The sequence below is a fragment of the Cibotium barometz genome, chromosome 48, assembly GCF_041138505.1.
Source record: "Cibotium barometz isolate CiBa-2024 chromosome 48, ASM4113850v1, whole genome shotgun sequence".
In the NCBI taxonomy this organism is placed as follows: domain Eukaryota; kingdom Viridiplantae; phylum Streptophyta; class Polypodiopsida; order Cyatheales; family Cibotiaceae; genus Cibotium; species Cibotium barometz.
The window spans coordinates 2,581,753-2,596,518 of record NC_141093.1 but is presented as its reverse complement, the minus strand read 5'-3'; the positions used below and the strand labels follow the sequence as shown (position 1 = coordinate 2,596,518).

Sequence of the window (14,766 nt, the reverse complement as noted above, 5' to 3'; positions counted from 1 at the left end):
GATCATCAACCTAGAAACGGAGATGAATTCCAAGTTCATTGAGGATGCGCCACCAAATCCTAATGAAGATTCTAAACCCAGAACAAAGCATGGGGGAAAATGGAAGAGAATCTTGATACCCCTCAAGAACGAAGTGGATGTGGATGAGTTCTACTAAGTGGGATGATGCGAGAGTCTAAATGGTCACCAAAACTTTCCTTCATGCTACATAAGGAACAATGAATGTGGATGAGGACCCAGTGAAGAAGTAGTGAATGATGAAAAGATGCTAATTCAATGATAGCTATTGAATCTGAAGACAAAAGGTGCACGAGCTTCTATATGTTGTGGAAAAGGGAACCATTACACCATAGAAGTTAGGCCAAATAGCCACTAAACTTGGAAAGCAGGAATAAAATCTCGGTAAAGGAGCTAATTGATTACACACTAGAAGGAGACATAAAATTATGTGAAGGATTACACACTAGAAGCCTTGGTATTCTCATCTTCAAGGTCTATAACTTTAAGAGAGGGGGGAAAGAACAAGAACATGGATGTTCCCTTAAGAACTTTAAGAAGTTCACCAAAGGTCGTGTTACCATAGTCTTGCCCCAAGAGCAAACAAGACCCTGGAGGAGGCTAAGGATGTAGTCTTGGATGGACCAACCAAGACCAAGGAAGAAGTAGATCTAGTCTTGCTGAAGGAGGATACAAAGTAAGTCCATGCAAGAAAAAAGTTGCTAAGCTTGCTGAGTTGAAAGCCCTACTTATACATTTTAAAGATTGTGTTGCATGAAGTTCCAAGGACATGAAAGGAGTTCCACCAAAGGTATTGGTGCATACCATACCTTTGATGTTTTTTTTAAAGCCAGACCTTATAAAGCAAACTCCAAGTATGTAGAAATGATTAACGAGGAGATATATCATCATTGTGTCTAAGAAAAACAAGAATTTGTTTCAATTTCAAGAAGTTGAATGCTTGTATAAAGAAAGACCACTACCCCTTGCCCTTCACACAGAGGATGTTTTAGACACGGTTGTAGGTTCCAAGGACCACAACTCATTGGTTCAATCAGCACTTAATTATACCCATTGAAGCTATCTTAGAAGTTGTGTGTGCACGTGCATGTGCTAATGTGTGAATCGATACGTGATGTGCGCATGTAAATGTGTATGTATGTGCGGGCGCAAAGTGCAAATGTCTGCATGTGGTGCACATGAAAATGGGCGTGTGTGCACCATGTAAATGTGTGAATGTGTGCATGTGAATGAATGAATGTGCATGCACGGGAAATGTGTACACATGCATGAAGTGCAAAGGTGTGTGCACATACACAAATGTGTGGGGTGCATGTGCACGAATGCAAGTGAATGGATGTGTGTATGAGAAGGTGGGTACATGCACATGACACGTGTGCAAAGGTGTGTACACATGCATGAAGTGCAAAGGTGTGTGCACATACACAAATGTGTGGGGTGCATGTGCACGAATGCAAGTGAATGGATGTGTGTATGAGAAGGTGGGTACATGCACATGACACGTGTGCACATGCAAGTGCAAAGGTATGTGCACGTTGCCAGTGCAAATGTGGTGTGTTCATGTCTTTAGTGGTTTTTTGACACTTTTAATTATAACTTTTACATTTTTGGTAGTTACTATACACTTGGGGGGGGGGGGGGGGGGGCTACATTACATAAGTACACATGGGCTTAGGATTTGGGCTTACCGTATGTGCACTCAATAGCCAAGGGTGGAGAATCGCTTGCCCATCCACCACGACAAAAGCTTAGATGCCACCATGATCGGCTTTGCTGGCACGCTTGACTGAGTTGTCTTTTCAGTTCCAGTTGTCGAATTGGTGTTTTGCGATGTGGTGCACAAAGGTGTTGTGGGATCATGGTGATCTTTTTGAGGCCTAGGGTTGCTCGATGGTGCCATGAAAATTGATGTTCTTCAAGAAAATCATATATCTTCACAAGATTTGATCATTAGCACATGATTCGCTATCTAGGATCACACTGGTGTACATACAAATGGCCAACTTTATTATAATATACAAAACTCAATGGAGCCTCTCTTGAGGAATGTAGATGGAAAGTCTCTGACCTCTTCTCATTACATTCTTGATATCTACAATCTCCACCTTTATAAACAAGAGTTCAATTAGTATATCTACATGGATATTCAAAAACAAATCTTAGGCCGAGCTACTTGAATGCTTTTCCTAATAGCTCTAAATGGGACACCTTTTTGAGGGCTTAGATTGGGTCAAGATTAAGAGGTTACATGTCATGGTGTTCTCCAATCTTATTAGGATAAATCCCTTTGTTCATATAGGGACATGCTTACAAAATTTGGATCTTCTATCCTTGACGTTGCACCGACCTCCTTAATAAAAAAGAGTTTAATTACTCTCTCTAGATGGACATCATTTGGCTAGATACATCTTTCAAACCAATTAGAAACATGGATTGCATTGCCAAAATTTCTCATTAACATGGATTGTAGAAATAGTAAGTTTTTAAATACTGTTAGGAATTTCTCTTTCTAGAAACTAGGATACATAGAGTGTTACATCTCTCAGGCTATTTTCATAATTAGAACAATGTTCCCTCACATCATCTCTAATGCAAGATAATATTGCATGGGGATATGAAGTCATAAAAGGTTCATAACATTTTCTAGCCTAGCAAGAGAGAGCATACCCAAAAATGAACAAGCATTATATTACTATATAACTTATCTACTATGAGGTCTTTTATAATTCATTCACTAATTTAGTGTGAGATCCATTCCACATCCTTCATAAGAAGAGATAGTTGCAATAATTCATTTATAATTTATGTGAGGGCTTTTATATTACTATATAAAACTCATGGTGAAAGGCTCATAACATTTTCTAGCTAAGCAAGAAAGTATTGTATTATTATATAACTAATGTACTATGAGATATTTTATAATTCATTTACTACATTAATGTGAGATTCGTTCCACTTCTTTCATAAGAAGAGATAATTGTAACATAAGATCGCTAATTATTTCATAGGACAAACATATTTTATATTGAACCTTATATACTTCAAAATGTTTATCTAAAACAAGTAATATAAAATTTTACCATACCTTCCCAATGTAAATGGGTTTCTTTCTAGAGCAATCAATAATCTAGTAAGTAGTAATATTGTTGGTTGAGGCCATAGCCCTATAAAATAAAATAAAAAACTCATGATTAGCGATGTTGCATTATATCAATACTTTATGAATTTATGCTTACTTTTACAATTTTGATATTGCAGCATAATATATGAATTAAGTCAAAAAGGAAAACTTACTGCATTCTTTAAAAAAAAAAAAGAAATAGATAATTTCCAAAACGCCTATTAGTAGTCCATTCCCATAACCATTTCTAAAACCAATCAAGAAGCCTCAAAGCACATCCAAGTTCAAGGGACTTAGTAGTTCCAATGGGCTTTTTGTCTTTGGAAGTCCAAGTTTTGATTAGTTTTTTTTTCACAACTAAACACCTAGCTACTATTAAGAGACTTATCAGACTGGATGAATGGGAATCTAAGAGCTCAAATCAAAGAGCCAAAAGAGATTGAGGCCTAGCCCAAGTATGAGATGAGAGGGAGATTCCATTGCTTATTTTGATGAAAATTTGGTCGCCTTGATTGAGTTATTAAATATGAGGATCATGTGTGTGTTTTACATGAAATACAAAGAAAATGGAGACAAACCCATGAGACACTTGGGGAGACAAGAAACATAGCCAGACACTTCTTGCATCCTTTTCCCAAGTATAAAAATCATAGATGTGTGGACCTCTTCTTTACGAGAAATACATATGGATAAAGACAAACCCGTAAGATCCATGGGGAGACAATAACAACTTAGCCACACACTTCTCACATCCCTTTTTCAAAGAGCATATCAATGTAGAGGAAGGGAAGAAGTTCCCATTGGCTTGATCCATCAAAGCATAATGGCAAGAGCAACCATGACCACAATGCACCCTTATTCCTATATTGAGTTGACTATCTAACATTACAGATGACATTATGATGAGGAGGTAGATACCACATAGTGGAGCTTTTTTTACCTCATAGTATCACCCTAGGGGTACTCCAATCATTTTTGAGCCAGCGGGCGGGCGACAGATCAGCCGGCCACCACAGGACTAAATGACACATTATGAATCAGGAGAGATCTAAGGCTGAAAAGAGGCATCATGATCTTGCCTAATCTAGATCGTCGGATTCCCGTCGGGCAAGTGAACTAGGGGTGAACTTAGGAGGGGTAAACTCAAGGGTGAACTAGCGGCGGTGAACTCAGGGTATACCATGGGGATTTTTGGGACTTAGAAAATTTTCGAGGGGACGAGCTCAATGCAAAAGAGGATTTGAACTTGGAACCAGCCGCTCAAGCTTTCAACATCTAACCACTATGCTACTTTCCATGTGGAGAGTGTTTTTAAATTTAAATCTTGGTATTTTGTTCCCTAGTTCACTTTCTTGCTGGAAAATGTTTCCCTAGTTCACTTTCTTGCTGGAAAAGGTCTCCCTAGTTCACCCCTAGTTCACCCGCGAGTTCACCCCTAGTTCCACTCCTAGTTAACCCCCAAATCCCAATCGTGACGCCTCTTTCCAACCATTGATCCCTCCTGATTCATGATGTGTCACTTAGTCCTCATGAGGATTAGCATGGGAAATCATCCAACACGAGCGATAATGTTTTGTAAGGGCAATTCACACGACCCAAATCGAACCGACCGACCACGCCCTCCTCACTGCCAATGGTTCGTATTGCCCACAAGTTAAAGAACCAGCTTGAAATTAACAACTTTTCCTTTTAAGCTCTTCAACCTATTTTACTTATGCCTTTTTTACCTTTTAAAGAGAGTTGGCAAGGAGCTGGCTTGTTGCAATTTTCTCATACTCATGGGTCACACTATATTTTTTCCTCTAATGGCTATTGTAACCATTCTATACAAAGCTTAGAGTGGCAATCTATTGTGTGCTATGGTTGACAAGAGAACTAGGAAAATAAGAAGGAACAATCCAGTCTTAGAAAAGCATATCCCAAAACCTAATCCAATAGCAAATCCTTGGGTTGCAAGAGAGTAGAGAGAATACACCATTGGATTTTCTTGTGACAATAGGAAGATGTGCTTTCGGGGTTTAAGGAAGAGGTGTTAGGGTCAAGGACTACCTCATCACAAAGGGATCCACACAAGCATTCATAGGACGTGTCCTCAGTTGCAATGAACTTATAGGCTCAAGGCCAGGATGACGGAGGACAAGTGCCATTGGAAAATGCACAGCCCAACCCCAGAGGACAAGAGATCCCATACCTTGAGATGTAGGGTTTCACATAACCACCTCCTTACATTCCATCGCCACGTGAATATGCAAAAGACATGCTGAGGATGGCATTTGAAATGGGAAGGAGGTTTAAAATCAACCTAGTATCTAGAGGCTCAAAGTTGTGCAAAACTAAGCCAATCCACATCTTTAGGATGATGACCAAATTTGAACGAATTGCAGATCCCATTCAATGCCACCTAGATAAGTTTGATCAAATTTACGAGGCCATGGGGCAGATTGATGATCCCATCAAGGTCTGTTCATTTGGACTTTGCCTTGAAGGTAAAGTAGACGAGTGGTTTAGGTCTCTAAACCCACTCGAAAAGACCAATTACTCCAAGGTCTTAAGACACACTTTCAATGTGGAATTCTCACCTAGTGGAGCCACATGGAGGCCCATTGATAACCTTAAGTAGGAGGAGGGAGAGACCATGCAAGATTACATTGCAGGAACCAAGTATCTCCATGAAAGATTCGACGATCTATCACTCATTGGTTGATTTATGATCGGTCTCAAGAGAAAGAGGCTCCATGACCATCTCTATAGGTCTAGGCACTACATCAACAAGGATATAGAAGTCATCCACCCAAACTAAGAGATAGGGGATGCATCATCCAAAGCCTCACTGGCCAAGAATGCATAACAACACCAGCTAGAGTCCTAGTTAAGGGCATAAGCATGGAAGAGTTGGTAGAGAATTTGCTAAATCATCTAGGCCAACAGTGGCAAGGACAACCCCAAGGGCAACCTAGAACCTCAAGCAGGACGCCCACATTTATTCCCATGAAGAGATATGGTTTGGAGAAGCGTAGTTTTTCATAAAAATAAAACAAGTATGGAGTGTCCAATGCTAATGCCCAGATGACAATAATTTTGTGCACCATGGGAACCATGATATAACCCATTGTTGGTGCTAGGGAAACCCATTATGAGAACCTATGCTCTCGGTGCCAAAGAAACCACTAACCATATCACCCATGCCAAAATCTTCTCAAAATAAAACTAGTATGGAGCGCAATTTTTTGTTTAAAAAAAACTAGTATTGAGTGTCCAATGCTAAGACCTAGACAACAATAATTTTGTGTGCCATGGGAATCATGATACAACCCATTGTTGGTGCCAGGGAAACCCAACACAAGAACCTATGCACTCGGCGCCATAGTAACCACTAGCCATACCGCCCATGCCAAATGCTTCTCAAATGGCGCATGATTTATTGCATAGTCATCAGAACCCTATGCCAAGAGGTATGTATAAACCACCACCAATGCCATTACCACCCCAACCCGTTCCTCTTGGAGTACTTAGTGACACTGCTAGCCAACTCAAAGATTCCAAAACAAGAGAGCTATGAGCCATACGAGCAATATAATTTATATGTCTATCCAGATCAACCTCCAGGCATAGACTATACCTCTCTGTTTGAGGCCATAGTGCAACAAAGAGCAAGAAACCTTAACAACATGACACACATGCCACCAACGTAATGTTTCCATTGTAAGGGCTTGCATCATGTTGTCGAGTGCCCTTATAGAACTGTCGCACCTAGTGCCTAGAATCAATTTCCAAATTTGGTCCCAAACCCTAATGTCTCTCCATATGGAGGCACATGTTATAAGTGTGGATTCAAACATGCTTTCAAGGATCGTCCCAACAGATCACCTAAGTGGCTGAAGCATCAGCCACTTTGGCGAGCCTTAATCTATTAAGTGTATAAGGTTAACTTATTGTAGCATACGCCAAGCTAGAACTCTGTGACACAATGAGGCCTTCTTTAAGCCCGAGTTTAGTGAGTCTTTAGCAATCCTTTAAACAGAATACATGAATCTGAAAGATGTAGTCAAGAGACCAAACCAGATGGGGTCCCAAATTACTCACGGAAAGCCCCCCAGCCCCCCCCCCCCCCCCCCCTACAAGCAAGAGTATTTGCTTTATTTCTTCTGCACAACTGAATACAAGCTAAACTGTGTCCACGAGACTGAGCTGACAAACTGACTGACTGCCAAACGCAAGGACAAAGCGACCAAACGTTGGGCAGAACTGTGCATAAGTTGTATAGGCGCATGTGAAGCTATCTTCGAAGAGGAAAAACACTAGCCTGAGACTAAGGGTTGGTGTGCTGAGAACTCTTGAAGAGGCTGAGCTTTATTTGCCTTGGGCTGAAAGCACAAGATTTCTCTAAGTCAGCAAAGGCTAAGGCCTAAACACGCATACTTGACTATTTTGCTTGATAACTTGATTTGTCTTCTGATGATTTATGGAATGAGGCTAGCTTGCCTTTTTATGTCCATGGGCTGTTGGTCGGTTGTCAGAAGCTGTCGGCCTGTATTTATTGTGCCACGACCTGCTTAATCAACATTAAATGCTATTTTAATGCATGGGCTGGCCGATTGCATCAGTTTGGGCTGGCCGATATGGGCCTTGGCCGACTGCTGCCCAAGCCCCTCAAGGGCTACCGACTGGGCTTAGGGGTTGGCTAGGGGTACTTAATACCTCTTGCAACGATGCCCCCTCCTTGGGGCTGGCCCTTGCTATATGAATGCAACTAACATGCTTTTAATTACTTCTACTCCTAAGGGTGACATCTACATGCACCTACATGATGATTACTTGCTGAATTCTCCAAAGTGGGTTTAGAGGACTGACCTGATAGGCCTCTAAGGTTGGAAGGCCGAACTACATAGCTCGTGCCTGACATGTCCCAGACTAGGGCTCACAAAGGGTCACGACATATGTCAAAATATCTTATCAAGGTACTACTTTTGTACATGTTTCTTGCACTGTTGATGAGCCAGTTTGTCACCATGTACCACAATGCATGGTGCACGTGACATTCCCTCCTACTTAGCTTGGCGAGGAAAAATTCTTCATCTAGCCAAACAGCTTCATGGGTCCCTTGATCTTTGAACTTTGTATAAAATTGGCAGAGTCGTTGTCCAGAATCTTGCTTCCAATGATGTAGAAGGATCTGTTCGGGCTCATCATTTCTACTTCATCAACCATTTTTGGCTGTTGCTCTTCTGGAACATTCTACAATGAAGGTTTAACCAAGATACATGGAAGACGTTGTGCATCATCCAACTGTCTAGCGTTTTGAGTTGCATGGTGACATCGCTTATCTTCTTTATGATGGGAAAAGGACCAAGACTCCTGAATGACAACTTTGAATAGCGCTTGCCCACTTGCTTGAGTCTTTGCTTCATGATCCTTAAATATATCCATTCACCTTCTTTGAAGTTGACGTCTCTTCTTGACTTATTTGCCTGTCTGGTGTAAGCCTTTTGAGCTTTGGTAAGATGCTCTTTGATCGACTCAATAATGACTGAAAATGTTTCTGACGTCTTGTTGGCTTCCAAGGAAGGAGATATCATCCGCGTGAGAAGGATTGAAAATCTTCGACAAAGGCTGCCTCGTAAGGAGTTCTGCCAACACCACTGGATGAGTGTGTGCCATTGAGAATCACCTCCGCCAATGGGAGATGAAGCTCCCACTTCGACGCTGATCATGGCATTATTCTTTAAGCACATCGATTGTAAATCTCTGTTTGGCCATTGGTCTGGGCATGGAATGCACTGGAACTGGATATACCAATGTTAGAGAAAAAGCAGAGCTATATCTTCTGCTGTGGCCATCTATTTGCCATGGTATAAGCATACAAAATTTACTGAATTTGTCAACTATCGTCATACACCGAGTATTCCGAGATCTAGTAGATGCGGGAAAAGTGGTCCAACGAAATCCATCGAAATGTCATGAAACAGACTCTCTAGAACGGGCAATGGCAGAAGCAACCTTGCCTGTTTGGTGTAAGGTACTTTCACTTTTAGACACATGGAACATGCAGAAACATAGTTGTATACATACTTGCGTATTTTCGACCAGTAAAACAATCTTTCTAACTTCTCCAAAGTACTATTGATCCCGTGAGATGATGACCACCAACAAGTGAATCATGGGCATCATGGAGGAGTGCCGGTCTCTTCTCCCTGAGAACACATAGTCTAACCTTGTAAAAGAGCCAACTGTCCTGAATGGTATAATGACACGGTTCTGAATAAAGGGCCATACTGTAAGGAGTTTCAAATTCTGGACAATCTGCATATTCTGTCTTTATACTGTCTAAGTTCTTTCCTTGTATCTCCAACACAATGGACTCCTCTATTGTCTGAATAATACCTTTACGACTCAAAACATCTGCTATAGGGTTGTGCTTACTCGGTACATATTCAATCATTTTGCCGAACTATTGGAACAATTGCCTCCCCAGGTGTTGTCTATCACTCCATTGGGCACTTGCCATATTATGTAACCACTTCAAGGCCCGGTGGTCTGTCTTCACAGTAAATTCCCTTCCATAAAGAAAAGGTTTCCACTATTTCAAGGCTGTGATAACCCCTAGCAACTCTTTGTCATATACATAATATTTATTTTCTGCATCATTCAACTTCTTGCTATAATATGCCACGGGTCTTCCTTCTTGTTGCAAAACTGCTCCAATGGCGAGATTACTGGCATCGGTTCCTCGAAGGGATCATCCCATGATGCGAGTGTAAGGATTGGTGCTTAAAAAGCTGACTTTTGTAGAGCAAAGAATGCCTCTAAAGCCTTTCTTATGGCTGAAACCTTTTGTCTTCTTGTTTTCACTCCCTTGAGCAAATCATGCTACATTGAGTTCATCTTGGTGGATGTAGAAAAATCATGCTACATGCAATGCTGTATAAAATCAATACGTTGTAAGTATCAAAGGCTAACAACTATATGAAATATCAGCATTTACTTCGAATATGACAAAATGACATAACCATATTGTAATCAATTTCATCGATTAACAAAAGCTTATGTATATCAAATTTGATGTCGTATGTACACATCATGATCGTTGAGATTATTATGTTTGTCTTTTTGGGTTGGTCTTATATGTTTGGCTAGTTTGGGTAAGGTTAGGGGCATTTGATAGATCTCAAGCTCTTGAATTTTTCTTCTTTTGTGACACATGGTAGAGTCCACAATATCTCCACCTACTTTTTGGGTGTCCAGAAAAGTTTTCTGGTACAAACTATTGCACACCTACACAAAGAGTTTATCTCTCACATACAATTTTTTCCAAGTGTTCAAAATCTCTGTGTACGGGGAGACACTCGTGTGTATGAGAACCTTATGTTGGAAGGTCGTGGCCTGGCCGCCCACATCCCACATGCATAACGTCCCAAGCACTGGGATCATCTATAAATAATAGAAGACTAGGGCCATTCTCATCCCTCCTCGACCAATTTTTGTGGCTTGGAAGGGATTAGAGTGGTGGAGGTTAAGTGCACAGTGGCATGAACACTACTAGGATGGGTGACCTCCCAGGAAGTAGCCCCAAGTTTCCAACATAGTATTAGAGCCAGGGAGGACATGTTGGGATGTTGTTAGCGGAGCTGGTCGACTTGCTGATTCCTCTCGACGGAGCTGAATGAAGGCCAAATGCATGTATGAGTGGATAGACAATTGTTGGCACTCCTTTTTAAGAAGGATGGCAACTAGGGTCTAGCACCACATCTCACCCACTTTTGGAACATCGCCATCCATGTCTCTTCGGCCTCGAAGCCTAGTTGAATCCTAAAGACACATGTTTGTTGAGAGATGTAATCGTGGTGTTGTGTGTATGTGTGAAAGCACCCTAGAGGTGCAAGATATTGTGGTGAGATAGGAATGCCACATGTAATATTGTATGGTGTGTGAGTGTTGACCAAAAGAAAAGGGAGTGCCACATGGATGATGATGTGTAAAGTGGGATAAGGCTAGAAAGCCTATATCATTGTACGGTTCATTGTGATATGCAAGTGAATAGAATTGAGTGTTGAGTGTGCAATTTCTCTCTCTTTCTCATGGAGTTTTTAGTGTGGTTCAATCCACCTTAATGTTGCTTAATCTATGTCTTTCACCATGATCAATCCCATTTTAGGATTGTTAACAATGTTGAATCGAGGTCCCTTCCCGGCGCCTCTTGAAGAGCAGCCAGCTATGGAGAGAACAAGTCTCCCCTCCCCTCTTTTCTTTTACACACGCACACACCCCCCACCCTTAATCAAATTGACGAGTGTTCATAGAAATTTGAAATTAAAGTGATTTATGAGTCAAGCTTCTTTATACATATCAATATACCTTTTGAAACAGTGAGATTGAACGGACTTCCGTTGATGGGAACATCTCTAGAGCTTATGGTCAAACTATATTCGCCTGCATCATAAAGTGTGTAGCTACCTTTGTAATAAAATTGTGATGATTGATAGGTTTGAAAATAATCATAGATTGTAAGTCTTGAAATTTCTATCAAAAATTCAAGAGTTTCTCCATCTTCATAAAACTCTCCAGCTAAATTCCCAAACATGTCCATAGTTTGAATCATTATTTCTTGTGTGAAGCCAACTATTGACTTAGTGAGACCAAATCCAAAAGGGATACATGATGTAATCTTCACTTCACCTACAAGAAAATAGTACTTTTGAAAAAAGCTCCCCCTCCCCCTCCCCCTCCCCCTCCATCCCTCCTCTCTCTCTCTCTCTCTCTCTCTCTCACACACACACACACACACACACACATTTTTTTTAAAAATACGTTATATTACTAGTGGGAAACCTCCAAGTGGAGAAGAAAACCCACAATCAGAATATAGAAAACATGAGGTAAGTTACAACACTAGCTGTCCAACTATGAGATAGCTAAAATTCAAAAGCAATCAAAGAACACTTGTAGCTTGTGCAAGGGAAGATCTCCAAGGTCGAAAGGATCCTGAAGAGTTAAAAGAAGGGATCTCCTGAAGAAAGTAAAACAGGGAATATCTTGGGTCACATGTGGCAAAGATTAGCTGATTTCTTACATGTTAAATGGACCATAGGGCTCAAAATCTAGTCCATGCAATGAAAGTATCAAATTCTAGCAAAGTGGGGAAATGCAGCCAAATAGTCAATTTTTTTTGCCAAAAGATCTGTCCACAAATTTCACATGAAGGTGCCCTGACAATCTGTCTAGAAGAGCACGAGAATGGGGGCAAGACTATAGAAGATGACAAACTGTCTCATGTGGACGTGAACACCTTCTACAAGAAGCAGGAGCAATACGTCTTTCGGCAAGAAAACTGCCAACCGGTAAAGTACCAAAGAGGCATCTCGAGAAGAAGACTTTCTGTTTAAGGGGTAATTTACTCTTCTAGATCTTTGAGAGAGACACCCTTCACTAGCCAGAAGGCTTGTTAATGTGCCATAGTGAGTTTCCATGAACTTGTATCCAAGGAAGGGCACCACACGGCCGTCTACATTTTGACCTACCAATATCCAATCTTTCACGCTATGACTCAATTCTAGAGGAGGTACAGGCTGAAAATCAAAAAGTAAAGAAGCTATGGTTCACCATATCGGTCTGTGATGTAGACCTAGATTGTAAAGTGTCATAACTTGTGGATAAGAAAGTACACAGCCCCTATCATTCAGCACATCCTCAACATGTCTGATTGCTTTGGTAGAAAGGAAATAAGCCTTTCTTGGCTATAAAAGAGCAAGATGGATGCTCTCTCTACAAAGGGAGTTGCCTTGATCAGGCGGTCTACCAGACCATTTCATTTGAGCCATCAAAGTCAACCAGTCTTGAATCAATTTCATAGAAAATGGGGATACAAGAATGCGCCCCTCTAAGCATCCAAATATAACCTCAGCATGAACAATCATCCAATGCCGAAAGGTTGGAGTTTTCATTGATGCTGCAACAAGGCTCGATAACATTAAAGTCCAGGACTATTTTTGCTCCAAGAAACTCAAAAGAAGAGAAGCTTTCTTGGCAATAACATGAAAGTGTAAATTCAATATATTGAGGCCACCATGCATTCTTGGAGTACATACCAAATGCTTTTTGAGTAACGTGATGGGATTTTTGTCCACCTTAGTATGCCACAAACATGCTAATGCTGCATTCATGAAACTATCCAAATCTGCTAAAGACCAAGGAACAAGAGGCACGTGAAATTGAATATCAGCCACCATCACTATTCTCAATCTAACATGCAATGGCCAGGTAGGTAATTTCCAATATTGAAGTTTGAAATTTAGCTTGTCCAACACCCATTGTCGTTCTCGCACATTCCAGCCCGGAGGATACCCAAGAGATGTCTAACCATTTGTTCTGGTGAGATTATCTGCCCGCCAAAAAAAAGAGTGCCAATCACAATGCTTAAATGGTAGAAGCTTGGACTTAGCAAAATTAATTTTCAAGCCTACCGCAAGACCATACCGATCCAGAGCGTCCATAATTATTTTAACATCATCTTGATTATTCCTTGGAAAGAAAAATGAGTCATCCACATAAGCTTGGCTGATAAAGTGATTAACATCCGAAATCTGTATGCCATGTAGCTTTTTCTCTGCAAGCAGTTTGTCCATTAATAAGAGCATGGGATGAGTGGCTATGGCATAGAGCAATGCACTGGGGGGCAACCTTGTTACACTGATTTGCCTAGAGACCAAATATCTGAAAGACACTTGTGTAATATACATCGAGCCTTCATAGAGCCAATAAATAATATTTCTCATCTTAGGCCCAAACCCCATTTTTTCCATGACACTGGCAATAAACTGCCATTGTACTGAATCAAATGCTTTTTCTATTCTATTTGCATTATGAGTACATCTTGCTGAGTATATTTCACATATTCAATGCCATTATTTGCCTTTTGGTCACAGACCATATTGTGCAAGGTGTAGACCCTCATATAAGATGTTCTTCAAATGGTTAGCTAGCATTTTTGCAACCAATTTGTAAACCACAGGCATAAGAGTTATTGGTCTCCAATCCGATAGCTTTTCACAAAGATGTTTTTTGGGAAATAAACGAACCAATCCCTCTTTTCCAAGAAGAAGGGAGTACCCCTGAATGCCAACAACAATTAATCATAAAAAGCAGCTTAGATTTCAGCATATTCCAAAATGGCAGAAAAAATTCCCTCTTTTCCAAGAAGAAGGGAGTACCCCTGAATGCCAACAACAATTAATCATAAAAAGCAGCTTAGATTTCAGCATATTCCAAAATGGCAGAAAAAATTCTACCTTAAGGCCATCCCAGCGTGGGGATTTCCATTTGCCCAAATTGTACACTATATGTTGTAATTCTTCCATGGTGAATTCAACCTCCAAATCAAATGCCTTCTGTTGCTACACAATTCTATTTATATTGCGAAGCAACAGGTCTCGTGCTCCAATAATTCTCTGACTAGGTTCATTTGGGGTTGCAAAAAGGTCACTGAAGTAGCCATAAACTTCCCTTTCTAATTGCTGCCTACTGCCAATCCAACAATCATCCTGATTCTTAACTCTATGAATGCATTGCAAAATCTTGGAAGCATGTAAGTCCTTGAAAAATCCTTTAGACGAGCAACTTGTGTCTTTTAGAGG

The 14,766-nt window shown here is 40.7% G+C and overlaps 1 protein-coding gene across 1 annotated transcript in view; it reads right to left on the bottom strand.

Annotated features, from left to right (window-relative positions):
* Positions 1–8,215: 8,215 nt before the first annotated feature.
* The window catches only part of LOC147610699 (uncharacterized), a 148,183-nt gene continuing 141,632 nt past the window's right edge, over positions 8,216–14,766 (bottom strand). Inside the window, exons 17-18 of the mRNA XM_086785084.1 lie at positions 11,492–11,812; positions 8,216–8,364 (exon numbers count right to left, since the gene is read on the bottom strand). Coding sequence (XP_086641210.1) covers positions 8,216–8,364; positions 11,492–11,812 — 470 coding nt within the window. The remainder of the gene's footprint in view (positions 8,365–11,491; positions 11,813–14,766) is intronic.